Below are 17,539 nucleotides of genomic sequence, written 5' to 3'. Positions count from 1 at the left end.
ATAGTAATAAAAGCTATGCAAAATTAAATACACAGAGAGGGACTTCTCTGGTGGTCCGGTGATTAAGAATCTGCCTGCCAATGTAGGAGACATGGGTTTAATCTGGGGTCCAGGAGGATTCTACATGCTATGGAGCAATTAGGCCTTTGCATCACTACTAATGAACCTGCATTCTAGAGCCTGTGAGCCACAGCTGCTAAGCTCGAGTGCCACAACTACTGAGGCCTGAACACCTAGATCCTGTGTTCAACAATGAGAGGCCACTGCAAGGCGAAGCCTGTGCACCACAATGAACAGCAACCCTGCTCGCCAAAACTACAGAAAGCCTGCATGCAGCAACAAAGACCCAGTGCAACTAAAAACAAATAAATAAAATACACAGAGAAAACAGATAACAATTTTCAAGTAATTAAAAAAAATTAAAAAAGCATCAGTGAACAGTGAGACAACTCCAAGTGGTCAAATACTAAGTGTAATTAGAGTCTCAGAAGGTAGGGGACAAAAAATACATTTAACGAAAAATGGTGATGGAATTTTCAAAATGACAAAAACTATAAATTTCCTGATCAAGGAAACTCAATGAGATTCAAGTGAAGAAACATGAAGAAAATGACACCAAGGCAAATCATAGTCAAACTGCTCACAACTAGTGATAAAGAAAAAATCTTGAAAGCAGTCAGAGAATAAAAAGACACATTAAGTACAGAGGAAGAAACCTAAGGACGATAGCAGATTTCTTGTCAAAAACAATGCAAATGAAAAGGTAGTAGACCTAAAGCTTTAATTTATGGAAAGAAAAAAAAAACATGTCAATCTAGAATTCTATACCCATTGACAATATCTTTCAAAAATAACAGTGAAATAAAGACTTTTCATACATATAAAAGCAAAAAAATAATAATTAGTCACCAGCAGATCTGTAACGTAAGAAATGTTAAAAGTCCTTCAGGCAGAATAAATATGACACCAGATAGAAAAATACAAAGAAAGACACGAAGAGCACCAGAAATGGGAACTGTGTGGATTAACATCTAAGATTTTTAAAAAACTCTTTAAAAGATAATGACCTTTATATGGGGCGGGGGGGGGGGGATTATAACATTTAGATAAGTAAACTGTCTCACAACAATAACATAAAGGCTGGGAGGACAGAAACAAAATTATACTATAGCAAACAAAACAGTTACCATAACAGGCTTGAGACGGCTACCCTGAGAAAGCCTGCTTGCAAGGCTGGTCCTTACCTGAAGTTTGGGAATGTGGATTTCAAGAGGATTCCCATGATTCCCAGAACTAAAAAGAATGGCTCACTGTGCCTAATTTGTTTGTATAAACAAGACTGTTTATGCTGAATGTTTGCTTTTCTTCTGGGAGTCTGGAATTTTGGTAAGTTTTAGGCAAGGAGGTCTATATAAAAAATTTGGGCACTGAACCCTATGAGCTCTCATGTTCACACATGTCACAACTCACTGCTGGAGAAATCAAATGCATCCTGTGTGACTTTACTGGGAGAGAATACTTCGAAGCTTCTGTCTGGTTTCCTCTGGACTTTGCCCCATGCATCTTTTTCCTGTGCTGATTTTGCTTTGTACCACTTTACTGTAATAAAGCATAACTACGGGAATGACTATATGCTGTGGACTGTAAGTCCTTCTAGTCAATTAGTGAATCTCGGGGGAGGGCACCCCAAACACAAGTATTATAAATGCCTTGAAAAATTAATCAAGAGAGACCATATTTTGGCTCATAAAAAATTGTGAATAAATTTAAAAGAATTCATGCTGTTCAAAGTATGGTCTTGACCATAACACGACTAAATTAGGAATCAATAGCAGAAATATATCTGGAAATTCCTGTGAAATATCAATGAGTTGAAGAAAAAATCAAAAAGCAAAACAGTATTTTAAAAGTGAAAATATAAAATCTGTGAACTACAGCTAATGCATTACTAAATAAAGAAATTTATAGCATTAAAATGCCTATGTTAGGATAGAAGAAAAGTCTATGTCAATGACCTCATCTTTTACCTCAGCAAATTAGAAAATAAAGGAAAAAAATCCCAAAGTTAAGCAGAAGGAAACAATAAAAATTAGAGTGGAAATAAACAAAATAATAAACAGAAAAACAACAGAAAAAATTAATGAAAATAAAAGATCACAAGAAGCTTAATAAAACCAATAAGCCTCTAAGTAGACTAATAAGGAAAGAGAGAAGACATACAATACCAGTAAGAAGAGAATAAAAAATGATGGGCAAAATGACTAAAGATTAAAAGGGTAAGGGGATACTATGAACAACTTTACACCAATAAATTTCAACAGATTATATAAAAGAGACACATTTCTTGAAAGACACAAACTAGTGAAACCCACTAAAAAAGAAACACATAACCTGAATAATGTATATCTAATAAAATATTTGAATTGACAGCTAAAATCTCCCCATAATGAAAACTCCAGAACTTAATGGTTTCATGAACAAATTCTACCAATAATTTAAGGAAGAAATAATATCTATTTTACACAAACTCTTTATAAACCTAAAGAGAGACTACCTTCTCATTACTATGATATTAAAGCCAAAGATATTGCAAGAAAACTACAAACCAATATATCTCATGAACACGGATGCAAAAAACATATACAAAATTATAGTAAATTGAGGCCAATATAAAAAAATATATATCATGATCAAGTGGATTTTATACTTGGAGTTCAAAGTTGGCTTAACATTTGAAAAATCAATGTAACTTATTACATTAACAAAGTAAAGTGCATCTATTGAAAACCTAGAAACTGAATGCTGTCTCCCAAAGATCAGAATAAGGCAAGGATTTCTGCTCTCTTTGCTTCTATTCAACATTGTACTAGTTCTAGTCAGAGTAATAAGGCAAGAAAAAGAAAAAGGAAGAAATAAAACTATCTTTATTTGCAAACAACATGATTATCTCTGCAGAAAAGCCTACAGAGTCTATAAAAAAGCCATAAGAAATAACAAGTGATTTTAGCAAGGTTTCAGGATACAGGAACAATATACAAAAATAAAAAATCAATAGTACTTCTATATAATTGTTGATTAGCAATGGACAATTAGAAATCAGAACAAAAGCAACACTATTTTTAATAGCGTAAGAAATACAAAATACTGAAAGATAAATATAACAAAATATTTTCAACATCTGTACAATGACAAAACATTTCTGAGAGAAGTTAAGGAAGACCTAAATGAATAGAGAGACACATTATGTTCATGGATTGGAACATTCAACATTGATAAAAAGTCAGTTTTCCCCAAATTGATCTACAGATCCAATGCAGTCCCTTTCAAAATTCCCGCAGACGTTTTGGGTAGAAATTTACAAGTTTCACAGGGAAATACAAAGAACCTAGAAAAGCCCTGAAAATAAATAGTAATAGTGAAGGGTTAACAATCCCAATTTTAAGCTTTATTATCAAGTTATAGTAATCAAGAGGTGTGGTGAAAGTGAAAGTGAAGTCGCTCAGTCATGTCTGACTCTTTGCGACCCCATAGACTGTAGCCTGCCAGGCTCCTCCGTCCATGGGATTTTCCAGGCAAGAGTACTGGAGTGGGTTGCCATTTCCTTCTCCAGAGGATCTTCCCGACCCAGGGATCGAACCCAGGTCTCCTGCATTGTAAGCAGACGCTCTACCATCTGAGCCACCAGGGAAGCCCAGAGGTGTGGTATTAGCATCAAAATAGACAAAGATTAATGGAACAGAAGTAGTCTGGAAACAGATCCATACATATATGGATGACTGATTTTTGACAGTATAAAGGTGCAAAAGGAATTCAGTAGAACAATCTCTGCAATGAAGGATGTTAGAACAATTAGAAATCTATGTGCCAAAAAGAAAAACCAAAAACTCTGATACCTACAACGCACCACATATAAAATTAACTCAAAATCAATCAATCACCTAAACATAAAACTGTAAAATGTCTAGAAGAAAATATAGGAGAAAGTATTTGTGACTTTTGGTTTGCCAAAGAAATCTTAGATACAACGCCAGAACAATCCATCAAAGACAAAAATTCATAAGCTGAACTTCTAAAAACCTCTGTTTCAAAAGATACTGTTAAGACAATGAAAAAACAAGCCATAAACTGGAAAAACATATTTGCAAAGTGGTGGTGCCTGGTTTAGTTGCTAAGTCATGTTTGACTCTTGTGACCCCATGGACTGTAGCCTGCCAGGCTCCTCTGTCCATGGGATTCTCCAGGCAAGAATACGGAGTGGGTTGCCTTCTCCAGGCATTTCCTTCTCCAGGGGATCTTCTCAACCCAGGGATGGAACCCAGGTCTCCTGCATCGCAGGCAGATTCTTTACTCACTGAGCCACAAGGGAAGCACACATCTGATAAAGGACTGGTATCCAAATTATGTAACAAACTCTCAAAAGTCACTAGTAAGAAAAGAAACCACCCAATGCAAAAGTAGACTAGATATCTGAACAGACATTTCACTAAAAAAGATATTTGATGGCCAATTGATGCTTTTGAACTGTGGTGTTGGAGAAGACTCTTGAGAGTCCCTTGGACTGCAAGGAGATCCAACCAGTCCATTCTGAAGATCAGCCCTGGGATTTCTTTGGAGGGAATGATGCTGAAGCTGAAACTCCAGTACTTTGGCCACCTCATGAGAAGATTTACTCATTGGAAAAGACTCTGATGCTGGGAGGGATTGGGGGCAGGAGGAAAAGGGGATGACAGAGGATGAGATGGCTGGATGGCATCACTGACTCGATGGATGTGAGTCTGAGTGAACTCTGGGAGTTGGTGATGGACAGGGAGGCCTGGCGTGCTGCGATTCATGGGGTCGCAAAGAGTCAGACACGACTGAGCGACTGAACTGAACTGAACTGAATCATATGAGATGATTAACAATAAGCACAATGTTGTACAGCAGATTCCTAGAAACTTTTTATCTTCTGTGACTCAAACTTCTCATGCCCACTGAACAGCAACTGCCCATTTTCCATTCCCTGCAGGCCTTGGCAACCACCATCTGCAATTAGTGTTTATACGGAACTGTTTCCCATTCCTAACACCCCAGTGTACTGAACTAAGCACAATAAGCTATTGTATTGCTATTATTATAGTAAAGATTTTTATATTATATTGTCTCTGATATAAGATAGCATTGTGATTAAGAGCACAGGCTCCAGAGTCTACCAGATATGAAATGAATCCTCGCACTGGCAATGACTAGACTTTGTAACTCTAAGCAAGTTATAAACCTCCTTAAGTCCCAATTCCCTTACGACTACCACTTGCATCAAAGAGTTATGAGGATTAAATAACATGTTTAAAACTCTTAGCGCTGTGCCTGTAAAGAATAAGAACCCCAATAAATGTAAGCTATCATTTGTTATCTATTTAAAAGTTTCCTATTCTCAGCATTTGTCTTAGTGTTTTGGGAAGTCTATTGTATTCTATTACTGTGAGGATAAAAAAGGTAAAAGGCTTACTTTACTCTGGGAAATAATACTTTGAGTGTTTAAATAACTTGAATATTAAATTTCAGCTTTCAGACATTGGTCTTAGAGAAGAACATTTGTTGAGAAAAACTTTGGAGTCATTACTGAGTGGAATTTTCAGGAAGGGAACAATGATCTTTGAAAAACAGTTAAAGAAATAGGGAAAATCCAACTCTCCCTAATGTTGCCACTTTTTACATGTTTCCTCACATTTAATACCTCAAGATGTAGGAAAAATATAAAAACAGTAAAGATTTTAAAATGTGAAACATCTGATAAAAAGTATGTTTTTTGTTATTAGATTGTTGGTCTTGAAGGTAAGATATTTACTGGAGAATAAGAACTGACTAATTACTTGAAATTTAAGATTAAACATTTTTAGACTGAACACTCAGTGATGAAATAGCTATGACCTACAAAGGAAATTCTCCAGTGCTATATTTTATTACTATCTGGGGAAGTTATTCCATAAAAAATATTTTATTACATACTGCAAGGTTGGAACGCTTAAGATCATTTTACTGAATCAAAAATGTTTTATAAAGTGTTACCTAAATAAATTTCCTGGCATTATGGTAACTTTAATAAGATTTAGTCACTTTTGGAGAAAATAAATAGAAAGATTAACTGGGAAGCCATCCTTTAAATCTAATTTAGATCAAAACATAAAAACGGCTTAATGGTTATTTATTTTTCTTTATTGCACTTAAGGCATTTAAAAATATTTTCAGTGATTTATTCCTGCAGAATTAATTATCATGATTAGAATTTCTTTCATGTTATTCCACAGCCTTTCTTTAAGAGTTGTGTTATTTAATGCAAGAGGTTGATCCATGCCTGTTAGAAGATTAAATGGCTTATAGACTCTTCTCTCTCTCAAAGGTTAATTCTTTCTTTTCAGGTCTTTCTGGGGGAACTTTGGTGTATATTAGCCACTGTCCATGCTTTCAAATTTTAAGATAAAACTTACCAACTAAAGCTGGTTTACATAAAAACCAGACCTGTGGGCCTGTCTCTAGCTACTTTAACAAGTAGTGATTTGTTTTAAAAAATTACAGTTTGACTACTCCAAAATGTATAAATCCTTTTCTAGCAGACATTCAAAGATATCCAGTTTGAGCACTGCATTTTCAAATTTTAGGGTACTATGCAAAAGAGCTGGCTAGGGGTGAGAGTATCACCTCATAAACCAAAACCTACAACCTACTCCAATATTTATATATAGGCAGTTATGCGCATGCAACTTTATTTCTGGATTTTCAATTTACCTAAAAAGAAAGAAATTTAATCTTGTAAAAATAAAACAATGAACAGTGAGACAGAAAAGACTGATGGAAATATCCCCTTGTAAATGTGAGAGCAAGCCAGGCAATGATGAAGATGACTAAGCAACCTCAGGGATGTGTGACTCAGTGGTTTAATGCAAGCTCATTAGCTTCATGACATACATCTTAGTCATCTTTAGAAAGGAGTCATTGTTTTGGAAAAGGAAGGGACTCACAAATGGCATGAAGCACTGATTTTATTTAATAAAAATTCAATTCTTTGCTTTGACAAAGCCAAGTTAACTGTGGCAGGGTCAGTTTCACATCAGTTCTGCCAGTGAGTCAAGACTATCATTTGCATATACGCCCGCCAACCTAGTATCTATTAAAGCTGCTATTACCTAAATCTAATGCCTGTGAATGGCTATTTATGTAATGGGATTTAGTAAAAGTCCTAAGGAAACCAACACATATCGAGAAATGAAATTTTAATAAGGAACGTATAATCTCTTTAAGCACAACAGTGTGATTTCATATCAGGCAGTTTCCAGCATCTTATCATTAATAATCTGTTATTAATTTACCCCAAGTAGCTACCACTATTCAAAGTCATTATGCTATGGTATGCTCTGCGTATTTTAACGCCCCTGGTTCCATTTATATATTCCGTCATACGATTTACAACATTTATCCATAAAAACCAACACCCTCTTCTTTCCTTTTACTGGACAGCAAACTTAGTTTCCGTCTTTTTCTGGGTAAAAAGAGATTCCATTAGGATGGTCAGAAAGCGTGAGAAGTTTCAGGTCTAGCATGAAACTCATTTACACAGTGTGATTAAATTAAAAGTGGACCCTCAAAACAATTTTTAAGACTTGAGTTAAACACTTGAAGGTTTCAAATTAGTATCTGTCAAGGACATTCCGGCTTTGGGACCCGAAAGGCACCTGCAGTAGGTTGGTCAGCTGTATCCTCTGCACTAGGACACAATCTACTATAACCCTTTTGTCATTAGAGTTCAAGCTCTTGGATGGTTGCCAGCTAGGAAACTACTAACTTGCTGAACTAAGACTCTGACCAGTGCACTCATGTGACCTCCTTCTCATTGTTGGGCTGGGTCTCTGGAAACAAATTTTGCTAGAACAGTTGTTCAAAACAGCTGTCTTGAGAAGTGAAGAAAAAAAAAAAAAGGTGTTTTTTTTTTTTTTTTTTTAACTAATGAAGCAAATGTTAATACTAATGCCCAACTTGAAGATCCAAACTGTAGCTCCTGGATTATCCCAGCAACTTTTGCTTCAAGCAGTCAAAAGACTATTATTATGGTCAAACAACTGCAGTTATTATTAAGGTAACTGCTAAATGAACTATGCCTATACTATTAAGCCATGTCCATGAATAACTTCTAACCAACTCTCAAACTACACTTTTTCAGATTTCTGCAAACAGACTGTGTGATCCTTAAAGGCATAAAACTAATTGTCAATTACAATGGTATCCTCTAAATTCGTTTTTCTTAAAGTGTGATCTTGGAACCCCTGGGGCTTCTTAAGACGCTTTTAGGGGTCTACAAAGGCAACACTATTTTCATAATACTAAGAGGTTATTTGCCTTTTTCCACTCTCATTCTCTCACAAGGGCAGGGTGGAATTTTTCAGTGCTTACATGATGTTAACACACAATGGGTCTATTTAAAAAAAAAAGAGCAAGTATTTTAACAATTTCTCAGTTTTAATTTCTAATGTGGCAAATATCAATTTGTATAACTGGCATAACACAAACTTTGTAGGGTCCTCAATAATTTAAGTGTGTAAAGAGTTCCTGGGACCAAAAAGTTTGAGAATCACTGCTCTAAACAAACTAGTATGGGACCCCTGTATGACGTGTCCAATGCTTGCCACCTCTTCATATATTCAAGGGATTTTATTTAAGATAATCTCTATACTTGAAATCTGTCCATAATTTTAATACCTACTGGATATACTACATTGTACATGACCATTAACTACGTTCTGTGAAGATTCAGGTTCATTTAAAACCAGAACTGTGATTGAAAAACTATCTAACAGGACTTGTTTGAGTTATACTTTAAAATATAGAAAGATATATCTCTAATGCAGAAAGATATATCTTAATGTACACTAAAAAAGGTCTTCAATCACTTTATTACTTTTTAGGGTAAAGCTCCTTTACTTCAATCATAACCAGAGTTAGGGAAAGATATAAAACTGAAATACAACTGCAATTTGTATGTTCCTTTAAATAAAATTAGAAAATGTGACGTGACATGTTTTTTTAAAATTATGCCAGGAAAACAATATGATTCTATATCTATAATAAAATGTAATGTTTTCGATATAACAATCACAAGTTATAAAGGCTTGCCAAACAGGTCTACAGAAACACAAGGAAGTCTGTCCTCATTTGCTTTCCTTTCTTGTCGATGTCTAAGCTACAGAGTTCACTTGTAAACAGTAATCAAGATAACATGTTTTTGAGGGAAGGTTGTCTAGGGCCTCAAAGTTCTAAATTAACAAACTAATTTTAGAAGACAAAATACTCCTTAGTAAACACTCATCTCATGGATTAATGCACTCATCTGGATGGCATGTTCCAACCTTTGACTGCTAAAACGCGAAAGAAAAGACAACTTTAAGGAACTGAAACACTAATATCATAATATCGCAGCATCTTCATCAATGGATGTCTCGCTGATCCTGTCAACTACACCAAGTGTCTCACTGTATCTCCCTGTGCACACTGTTCACTGAGCCCAGGGTAGGCAAGGTGGGAGCAGGGAAGCTGGAAGAAAACTCAAGGAGTCCTAGGAACTGCAAACACGTTTATTCTCTCCTGAGTGGCATGGCAGCTGCAGCGGCAGACAATGCTGTATTCTCTCCTCTTGTGGTTGACCCAGTGGACACAGCCTTAACGCAGCCTCACCACCATAATGCAGCCACAAAGACTTTTTCAGGTGGAGCTTATATTTTCTTACAGAACATACGTGGCCTGTGGTCAAGCGAGTACCTTGTGATGTGCGTGTGCAGTGCTATAAGTGATCTTAGCTGTTACATATCATTATTCACAAAATGTGGGGCGAGAGCGAGAGGGTATGGGGCGAGGGAGACTGACCACGCCATCTTGGCTGATTTGCTCTTTCCCTACAATGGACAAACTCCATCTTTAAGTATGAATGTAAACAGTAAGTTGAAACCCTATCTGCAAGGGACAGGATATTAGTTTTGTGAGGAATGCATTATTCAGGTGGAGAGCTTCCTAAAGATTTAGGTACGTTTTGGAAAAAATCTTCGGATGCACTTTAGGCTGAAGCTCAGTGAAATGGAAAAGATTTTTGTTGTATTCTTTACACAGCTGACATCTATGTGTAAACATCAAACTCACCAGAGTGTATTTGTCAAAGATCTTACTAAATCTTTAGATACTAAAAGCAGACATGTGCCATCAAGTATTAGTGGAGCCCAACATGAAGAGGTCTCAAAAACACACAGCTGAACCATCTGTAAAACAGATAGCTAGCGGGAAACTGCTGTGCAGCACGGAGAACTCAGCTCAGCGCTCTTGATGACCTAGAGGAGTGGGATGGGGGTGGGGTGGGGAAGGTAGTAGGGAGGCTCTAGAGGGAGGGTATATATGTGTATGTACACAGCTGATGCACTTTGTTTTACAGCAGAAACTAATACAACATTGTGAAGCAATTATCCTCCAATTAGAAAAAAGTTTTAAAGTACACTACCAAAAAATACACAGCTGCATTATACAAAAAATACACATCATTAATTTTGTTTTTGATGTAGTGGCAAACCCATTATTTAATGACTAGCAAAAGAGAAAATATTATCAACAATATCAGTATGTTTTTCAGAATGTAATGTAAGGTTATGCTAATGTGGCAGATTTTCAATCAAATCTGAAGGTCTAGATAAGATTAACATTTGTAGCCAATCTTCTTTATTATAGCCATGCATTTTGGCCTTGGCACAAATAATTTATTTGCTCTTTGATTAAATTTATTCAGGCTTTGGACATAATCTACCAGCATCAAAATAGTACTTGACGTAATTCCACTTTCTGGGATAAGCGACTAGTATGTGGCTAACTGAAGAAATGATGAAAAGCAGGATGGACAAGATTGGGAACTAAAACCATGAATGAGGGTATCAACTCACCACTGTTGATGACAGGTATGGTAACTGTAGCAACACAACCAATTACTTCATGCTCATAGTTGCCTAGCCATCAATGAAAAACCATCAGCATAATGACTTCCAGAATGGACAGCAGGCATGTGTTTTTTGAGTCCCTTCTTGTGTGAACTATGCATATGGTAGCAAAGCATGGGATGGGGTGAGGAGAACAGAGCAAAGATGAAGACAGTCTAAAGATAAAATAAGCTGCACCTGATGTAGCAGAGCTATGGATTACTAGATATGAGAAAAAGCGAGACCGTTTGTTAAAGGCTATCACAGATTGGTTCATTTGTGCAAACAAGAGGCACAAGCAGAGATACCAATAACAGGCTTCTCAACTAGACTGTGGTTTTAACGAAATGAAAGTCTTCAAAAAGCTCAGGTGCCTGACTGTAGAAGCACAAAGAGCGTAAAGAAGGGATCTGAGTGGGAAAGGATAAGTTGTTTACATGCTGCCAGAACAGGACTAGAGGCACTAAAATTCTAAGAAAATCAAAGTATTTTATTTAACTAGAAATGGCCACTAGACTGTAAATGAGATGCATTCTTTAATGAAACACATAACAGCATCAAATTCACCTGAAATAGGGTGAGGGCTGAAATTGATCAATAATTACTTCTAAGATCCAAGACCTTAAAAGACTTTCCCCATCAACACCAGCCCTTTCCACTTGCTTTCTTTCAGAATTTCAAGGAATCAGTGCTTCCAACTGTTGGTAATCCCACTGCCTTTCTATGATGATTACAACATATTTATGTTCATCTTTCTCTCTAGAGACAGCAGAGTGAACTGGTGACATGCTCACATCTTAAGGGAGGCTTACATAAGTGTGAAAATTGGAACTAAAGAAACTTTTTGCCTACCACCCATTTCCATTTTCCCCTGGGTATCCCCATGCAATGCCCTTCTGTGGTTCTAACCTCTTAAATCCTGTTGCGTGCGAGCACCGGCCATGCTCTGTCTTGGCATTCGAAGAGAAGTTCTCAAAGGGGTATGTCTCTGTTCATCCAGGTAAGCGAGGTCCTCCAAGTGGGCAGAGCTTGTGGCTGATAAGACAGAAGAGCTTGGTCAGAAGACAGAAGTTTAGAAAACTTTCAGTTAGTCTGTATCTCCAAACTTTGGAATGAGAGCAGACACTTTACCGAGAATTTGCTCAACTCAAAGTCCTCATCAATGTCTGAAATACGGGCCAGAGAAACATGTCAAGAGTTGTCTGCAGCTCCTTCTTCACTATCAAATGCCTGAGTTTATGGAGAATACTTCCAACGGGCTGGCAAACACATTACCTGACAGCACAGATGATTAGTGTTTGCTTCTTTTGGGTCACAAACCCATTTGTGTAAACACCATCAGTGAAGAGATCTGTTCCAGATTATATTAAGTTGTAAAAGAATCACGAAACTCTATCTTCAACATTTTCCCTTCATGGTAAAGAATGAAATATGAAAACAATGTTTACATGTGTGTATATGTATGTATATAATGGAAAGGTGGACACCCGGGACGATGAGCAGAGACCTGGACATACTGGGCTGGCCAAAAAAGTTCATTCAGGTTCCCCGCCCACCCCCCCCGTAAGATGTTATGGAAATGTTAGCATTTAGGGAACTGCCAATGTCCATGAATTCCAAAAAACATGTTGTTGCTCTCTGAAGATAATCAAGTAATAATGGCTTCCCATTGCATCTGTAAATCTTTTAACCCCTAACCTAGCCACAAAAGAGAGAAAATGGTAGAAGAGAGTGGGAATGTAATGCCACTGCTATACACTCAGAGTTGTTGGGTCCACTCATAACCAAGAGAAAAGTGAAGAGAAAAGTGAAGAAATCAAGAATCAGGAAGTGCTGAAGACAAACAAGTTTTTTTTTTTAAAACAAAACAAAACAAAACAAAACACCAAACTTCAGTCAGAAAATGGTTGTTTAGGACTTCCCTGGTGGTCCAGTGGTTAAGAATTTGCCTGCCAATGCAGGGGACACGGGTTTACTCCCTGGTCTGGGAAGACCCCCATGCCATGGAGCAACGAGCCCGTGCAGCACAACTATTGAGCCTGTGCCCTAGAGCCTGGAAGCCGCAACTACTGAAGCCCGTGTGCCCCAGCGTTAGCGCCGGGAGCAGCGAGAGAAGCCCCTGCTCAGCACAGCCCACGCTGCAGCGAAGACCCCGCACAGCCTAAATAAATAAAATTGTAAAAAATGTATGTTTTAAATAACTGTTCATTCAGTCTGTTGCCAACTATGTAGGGTGCGCTGGGGGATAGTTCAGTAACTCCACGACGGTGATTTACTGAGGGCCTTCTATGCGCCAGGCTTTGTTCTCACCGGCTTTGTTGCCGGTCCGCCTCTGTGACTGTTTTATAGAGAGTGGGGGAGCGGAAGCACACTGAGATCCCTCTTGACTGCTGAGTCCCAATGAAGCACTGTCCACATCCCCAAACAAGGTAGGACGCAAACAACAAGAAAGTGGGTTATGGAAAGTGGCACACAGAGAGCTACAAAGTGTTCCATGAGCTGAAAAAAGAAAAGATGGAGAAAATCGAAGAGAGGGAGAGGAAGAGAGAAAAGAATGCAAAAACAAGTGCAAGAGACGTGTCCCCTTCACTCTTCTATTACTGCAACTGTTTTATTTACCTGGATCTACTGGAAACTCAGACAAAAGGAATTTATCTGAATTACACATATAGTTTTTAAAAAGAAATAAAAGTCTCTGAAACTTAGTCCAAGGAACTCGAATCAAGAAAGGGAAGACAAATACCACATTACATACCAGAGGGGGGAAGAGGATATCAGAAGAATAAAAAATAATCTTGATTTATGCATTCTGAAAATCAAACTATCCAGAACAGATAACTATCTAATCTCTTATTTAAAAATGCCAGGCACAATGACACTACCCCGACTGGGGTGCTAACACACTAAAATGATTTGACATGTTTTAATAAAAAAAGAATGTGTATTTCATTGATAGTAGGCAGAATGATAATAGAAACACGTAACATGGAGTATAGCAAAAAGTTTTGTTAAAAACATAAAATCTCTTCTTTTTATACATTATATCTACTTATGAATCTTTTAAATTACAGGAGATCTATACAGGGAGTATAGATTTAAACTAAGTAACAGTTACATAATCCATTTTAATTACTTTGTATTAGAAAATCTTTTGGCATAGCTTTTGTTCTACATGTTCAATTTCTTAAATTCACTGATGAGTTATTGGCAGCTTTTGTAAAATATAAATGTTAGTGTGAACTTAAGTTTTATTAAACTATGCTTTACCTCAGTAATTCCTAGAAAATAAATATCAGTGGTTCTATTGCTTTTTTTTCACAAAACAAAAAAAGTAGTAAAACATATTGAGCACATTTCTCAATTCAGACACAAGACATTAGAAGAAAAAGAAAAAATACTGTAATCACTGAGCTGAATAACAGTTCATTCCTTTACAAGTCCAAATACTCACAGGCAAACTGAACTAAGGAAAAGCAGAGATATTCAATATTAAGCACAATAGCTCTGAAGTCCTGATCCAGGGCCGAGATCCTGAAACCAATGGGAAACTATTGTTTTAATCTGGACTGCAACTGAGTTTTGGTTACCCAAGTCTATTAAGGAAATCAGTTCTTGAATATTCATTGGAAGGACTGATGTTGAAGCTGAAACTCCAATACTTTGGCTACCTGATCTGAACAGCTAACTCATTTGAAAAGACTCTGATGCTGGGAAAGATTGAAGGCAGGAGGAGAAGGGGACGACAGAGGATGAGATGGTTGGATGGCATCACCGACTCAATGGACTGAATAAACTTGGAGTTGGTGACGGACAGGGAGGCCTGGCATGCTGCAGTCCATAGGGTTGCAAGAATCGGACATGGCTGAGCGACTGAAAGTAAACTGACTGAAGGCTATTAAAACATTCAATGCTTTTCTTATTTTAGCAATTAGTATTTTTTTTTTTTTTTTGCTGGCCTCTGAATCCATCACTATTTGATCAAATAATCCCAAATAATTTCTTTACTGTCTTTTTTCCTTACTATTCTCCTTAGTCTTACTTTGTTTCTTTCTGCTAAATCATCTTCAAAATTCTTGTCCTTCAAATACAGTATTTAGAGGCATGTGAGACAAATATTGGGAAAATCAGCCAGGAGACTGTGTGCTGTGGCCCTTGTTTCACTAACTGTACAGAGCTGTATTCTTCAGCACAGTCACAGCACAGTAATCTTTTCCATTTGCAAGCCACTTTCTGAGAAAAAGTCTCTGTCACACATTGTCAAATATTTCACTTATTGTCAGAACTTGCTCAGGCTACCCTTTTTCTGTTTCCTTGATAGCTGCCTTAGTCAGAATTAACTGCTTCTCCCTTTCAGCAATCACATACATATATGGCTAATTAGAACTTGTGTTATTCAGCTTATTGTTTACATGTCTGTCTTCTCTTCCTAGATTACAGTGAGTTCCTGAGGATAAGAAGGCAATGTCTGATTCATCTTCGATAACTCCATTCCTAAATTCAGAGCCCTGCAATAATGCTCCATACAGAATTAAGTTCCAGGCTAGTCCTACTCGGATTTAGAGATCTGTCTGGCTCTGTCCTCACCTCCCTCACCGCTCTGCTTAATGTTGAGCAGACATCACTGTGCTAACATGCTTGGCTCCAATGATGTTCATACTATCTTCCTTCAGGAACTGCTGACCTTTTCCTTTTTTCTAGAACACATATCACTTTCTATTGTACTATATAAATTACTTATTTATGTTTATTTTACTTTCCCTGGTGAGAATGCAAGTTCCATGAAGGTGAGAATCTTTGTTTTGTTTATTGATAATTTTCAAGTGCTTTGAAGAGTGCCTGGCATATATAAGTGCTAGTCTAATGACTAAATGATTGTGTTTAACAGACACATTTGCATTTTGGCTATACTTAAACAATCAATGAATAACAAATTCAGCTTTGTCTCCCTAGGTTATCTGAAAGCTAAGGATGAAGGAGGCTGGCAGCAACGGTACCTTGCACATCACCATTCTACATGAACACTGGTGACAGACCTATGGGGACATACATATGCCCACTTCGTAGAGCCACTTTTACTGTGAAATTGTCCTGGTGATTTCTTTCGAGATACTTTTGTCAAATTAAATTAGTACTATAATATGTAATGAACATATACAGATACAAATATAAGACAATTAGGTTTTTTTTTTTTGTTTTTAACTGGAGGGATAATTGCTTTACAATATTGTGTTGGTTTCTGCTGTATAACAGTGTGAATCAGCTATAAGTATACATGTTCCCTCCCTCTTGAGCCTCCCTCAAACCCCCTCCTCCCACCCCCCATCCCTCCAGGTTGTCAGAGGGCACGGAGCTGAGCTCCCTGTGTTATACAGCAGCTTCCATTAGCTATCTATATTACACATCGTAGTGTATATATGTTGATGTTTAAAAAAAAAAAGATAATTAGATTAGCTGAAGTGAATTGACAAAAGAAGAAAAACAAATTAACAATAAAAAATTTTATGTAAAGAGAAAATGCTTTTAAAAAGTAAGCCCATAAAAATCTATGTCACTAAAAGGAAGGCCTTATTTTCAGAGAAGGAAGAGGGAAGTGGAAAAGGGAGCATATATTTTCCTGGGATTTCATCAGATTGGAACAGCTGACTCACTGACAGAACAATTAACTGACAAACTTCTTGAATTTAATACACAAGTGGGCAGGAAAAAAATCCAGCAGACAACATTTGGTACAAGACATTCCAGAGGCAACTCTCTGTTATAGAGTTTGGAATCAGTTTAAATCGTTTCTTCTTATATCAGTTGCCACTTACACAAACGCATTTTAGTAGCATAACTGCTGTTCTGGCTGACCCGAGCAGGAGCCTGGAATGATACTTTATGTTTGCTACAGCCTGGCAAGAGGCCACTCTGCTGTCCCAACACCACTGATTCATAAAGCCAACATTCTGACTGTGGAAAAGCCTGTTTCTGTTTTTTTTTTTCTTTTTTTTTTGGGTAAAAATCTTTATTACAGTTTCTGATTGAAAATGAAAGTGTTAGTCACTCAGTTGTGTCCGACTCTGCGACCCCATGAACTGCAGCCTGCCAGACTCCTCTCTCCACGGAATTCTCCAGGCATGAATACTGGAATGGGTAACCATTCTTTTCTCTAGGGGGTCTTCCCAACCCAGGGATTGAACCCTGGTCTCCTGTGTTGCAGGCGGATTCTCTACCATCTGAGCCACCAGTTTCTGACTGGATTCATTTAAATTCCCCAGATTCCCATTTGGCATTTACCTGATTTTTAAGATCCTTTCCTTAGGAAAATGTGCAGCTCCAAACATTAAGAAGTTGATGGTGAGAGTTTATATTTTAACTGACTTCTGTTGTTGGATGTTTCCATGATACTCTTTTATTTTCACACAAAGCACTGAGGACAGCTGTTGTAAGTGAACATCTCCTGCTTCCCATATCCCTCCAATTCATTGCCAATCTCATTTTAAAACATCAAGGATGATCACAGACAGCCTACTCTGATAATTTCTGCCATGCAACCACAAATCCACAAGAGTTCTCTACCT

General features: G+C 37.3%; 1 protein-coding gene across 6 annotated transcripts in view; it reads right to left on the bottom strand.

Annotated features, from left to right (window-relative positions):
• Positions 1–17,539, bottom strand: part of TANC2 (tetratricopeptide repeat, ankyrin repeat and coiled-coil containing 2) — a 359,086-nt gene that overhangs the window by 97,952 nt on the left and 243,595 nt on the right. For all 6 annotated transcript variants that reach the window (XM_070390029.1, XM_070390030.1, XM_070390031.1 and 3 more), the window contains one exon: positions 11,889–12,014. In XM_070390029.1, coding sequence (XP_070246130.1) covers positions 11,889–12,014 — 126 coding nt within the window. The remainder of the gene's footprint in view (positions 1–11,888; positions 12,015–17,539) is intronic.

This window comes from Bos mutus, chromosome 19 (genome assembly GCF_027580195.1).
Source record: "Bos mutus isolate GX-2022 chromosome 19, NWIPB_WYAK_1.1, whole genome shotgun sequence".
Classification (NCBI taxonomy): domain Eukaryota; kingdom Metazoa; phylum Chordata; class Mammalia; order Artiodactyla; family Bovidae; genus Bos; species Bos mutus.
This window is presented reverse-complemented; position numbering and strand designations above follow the sequence as displayed.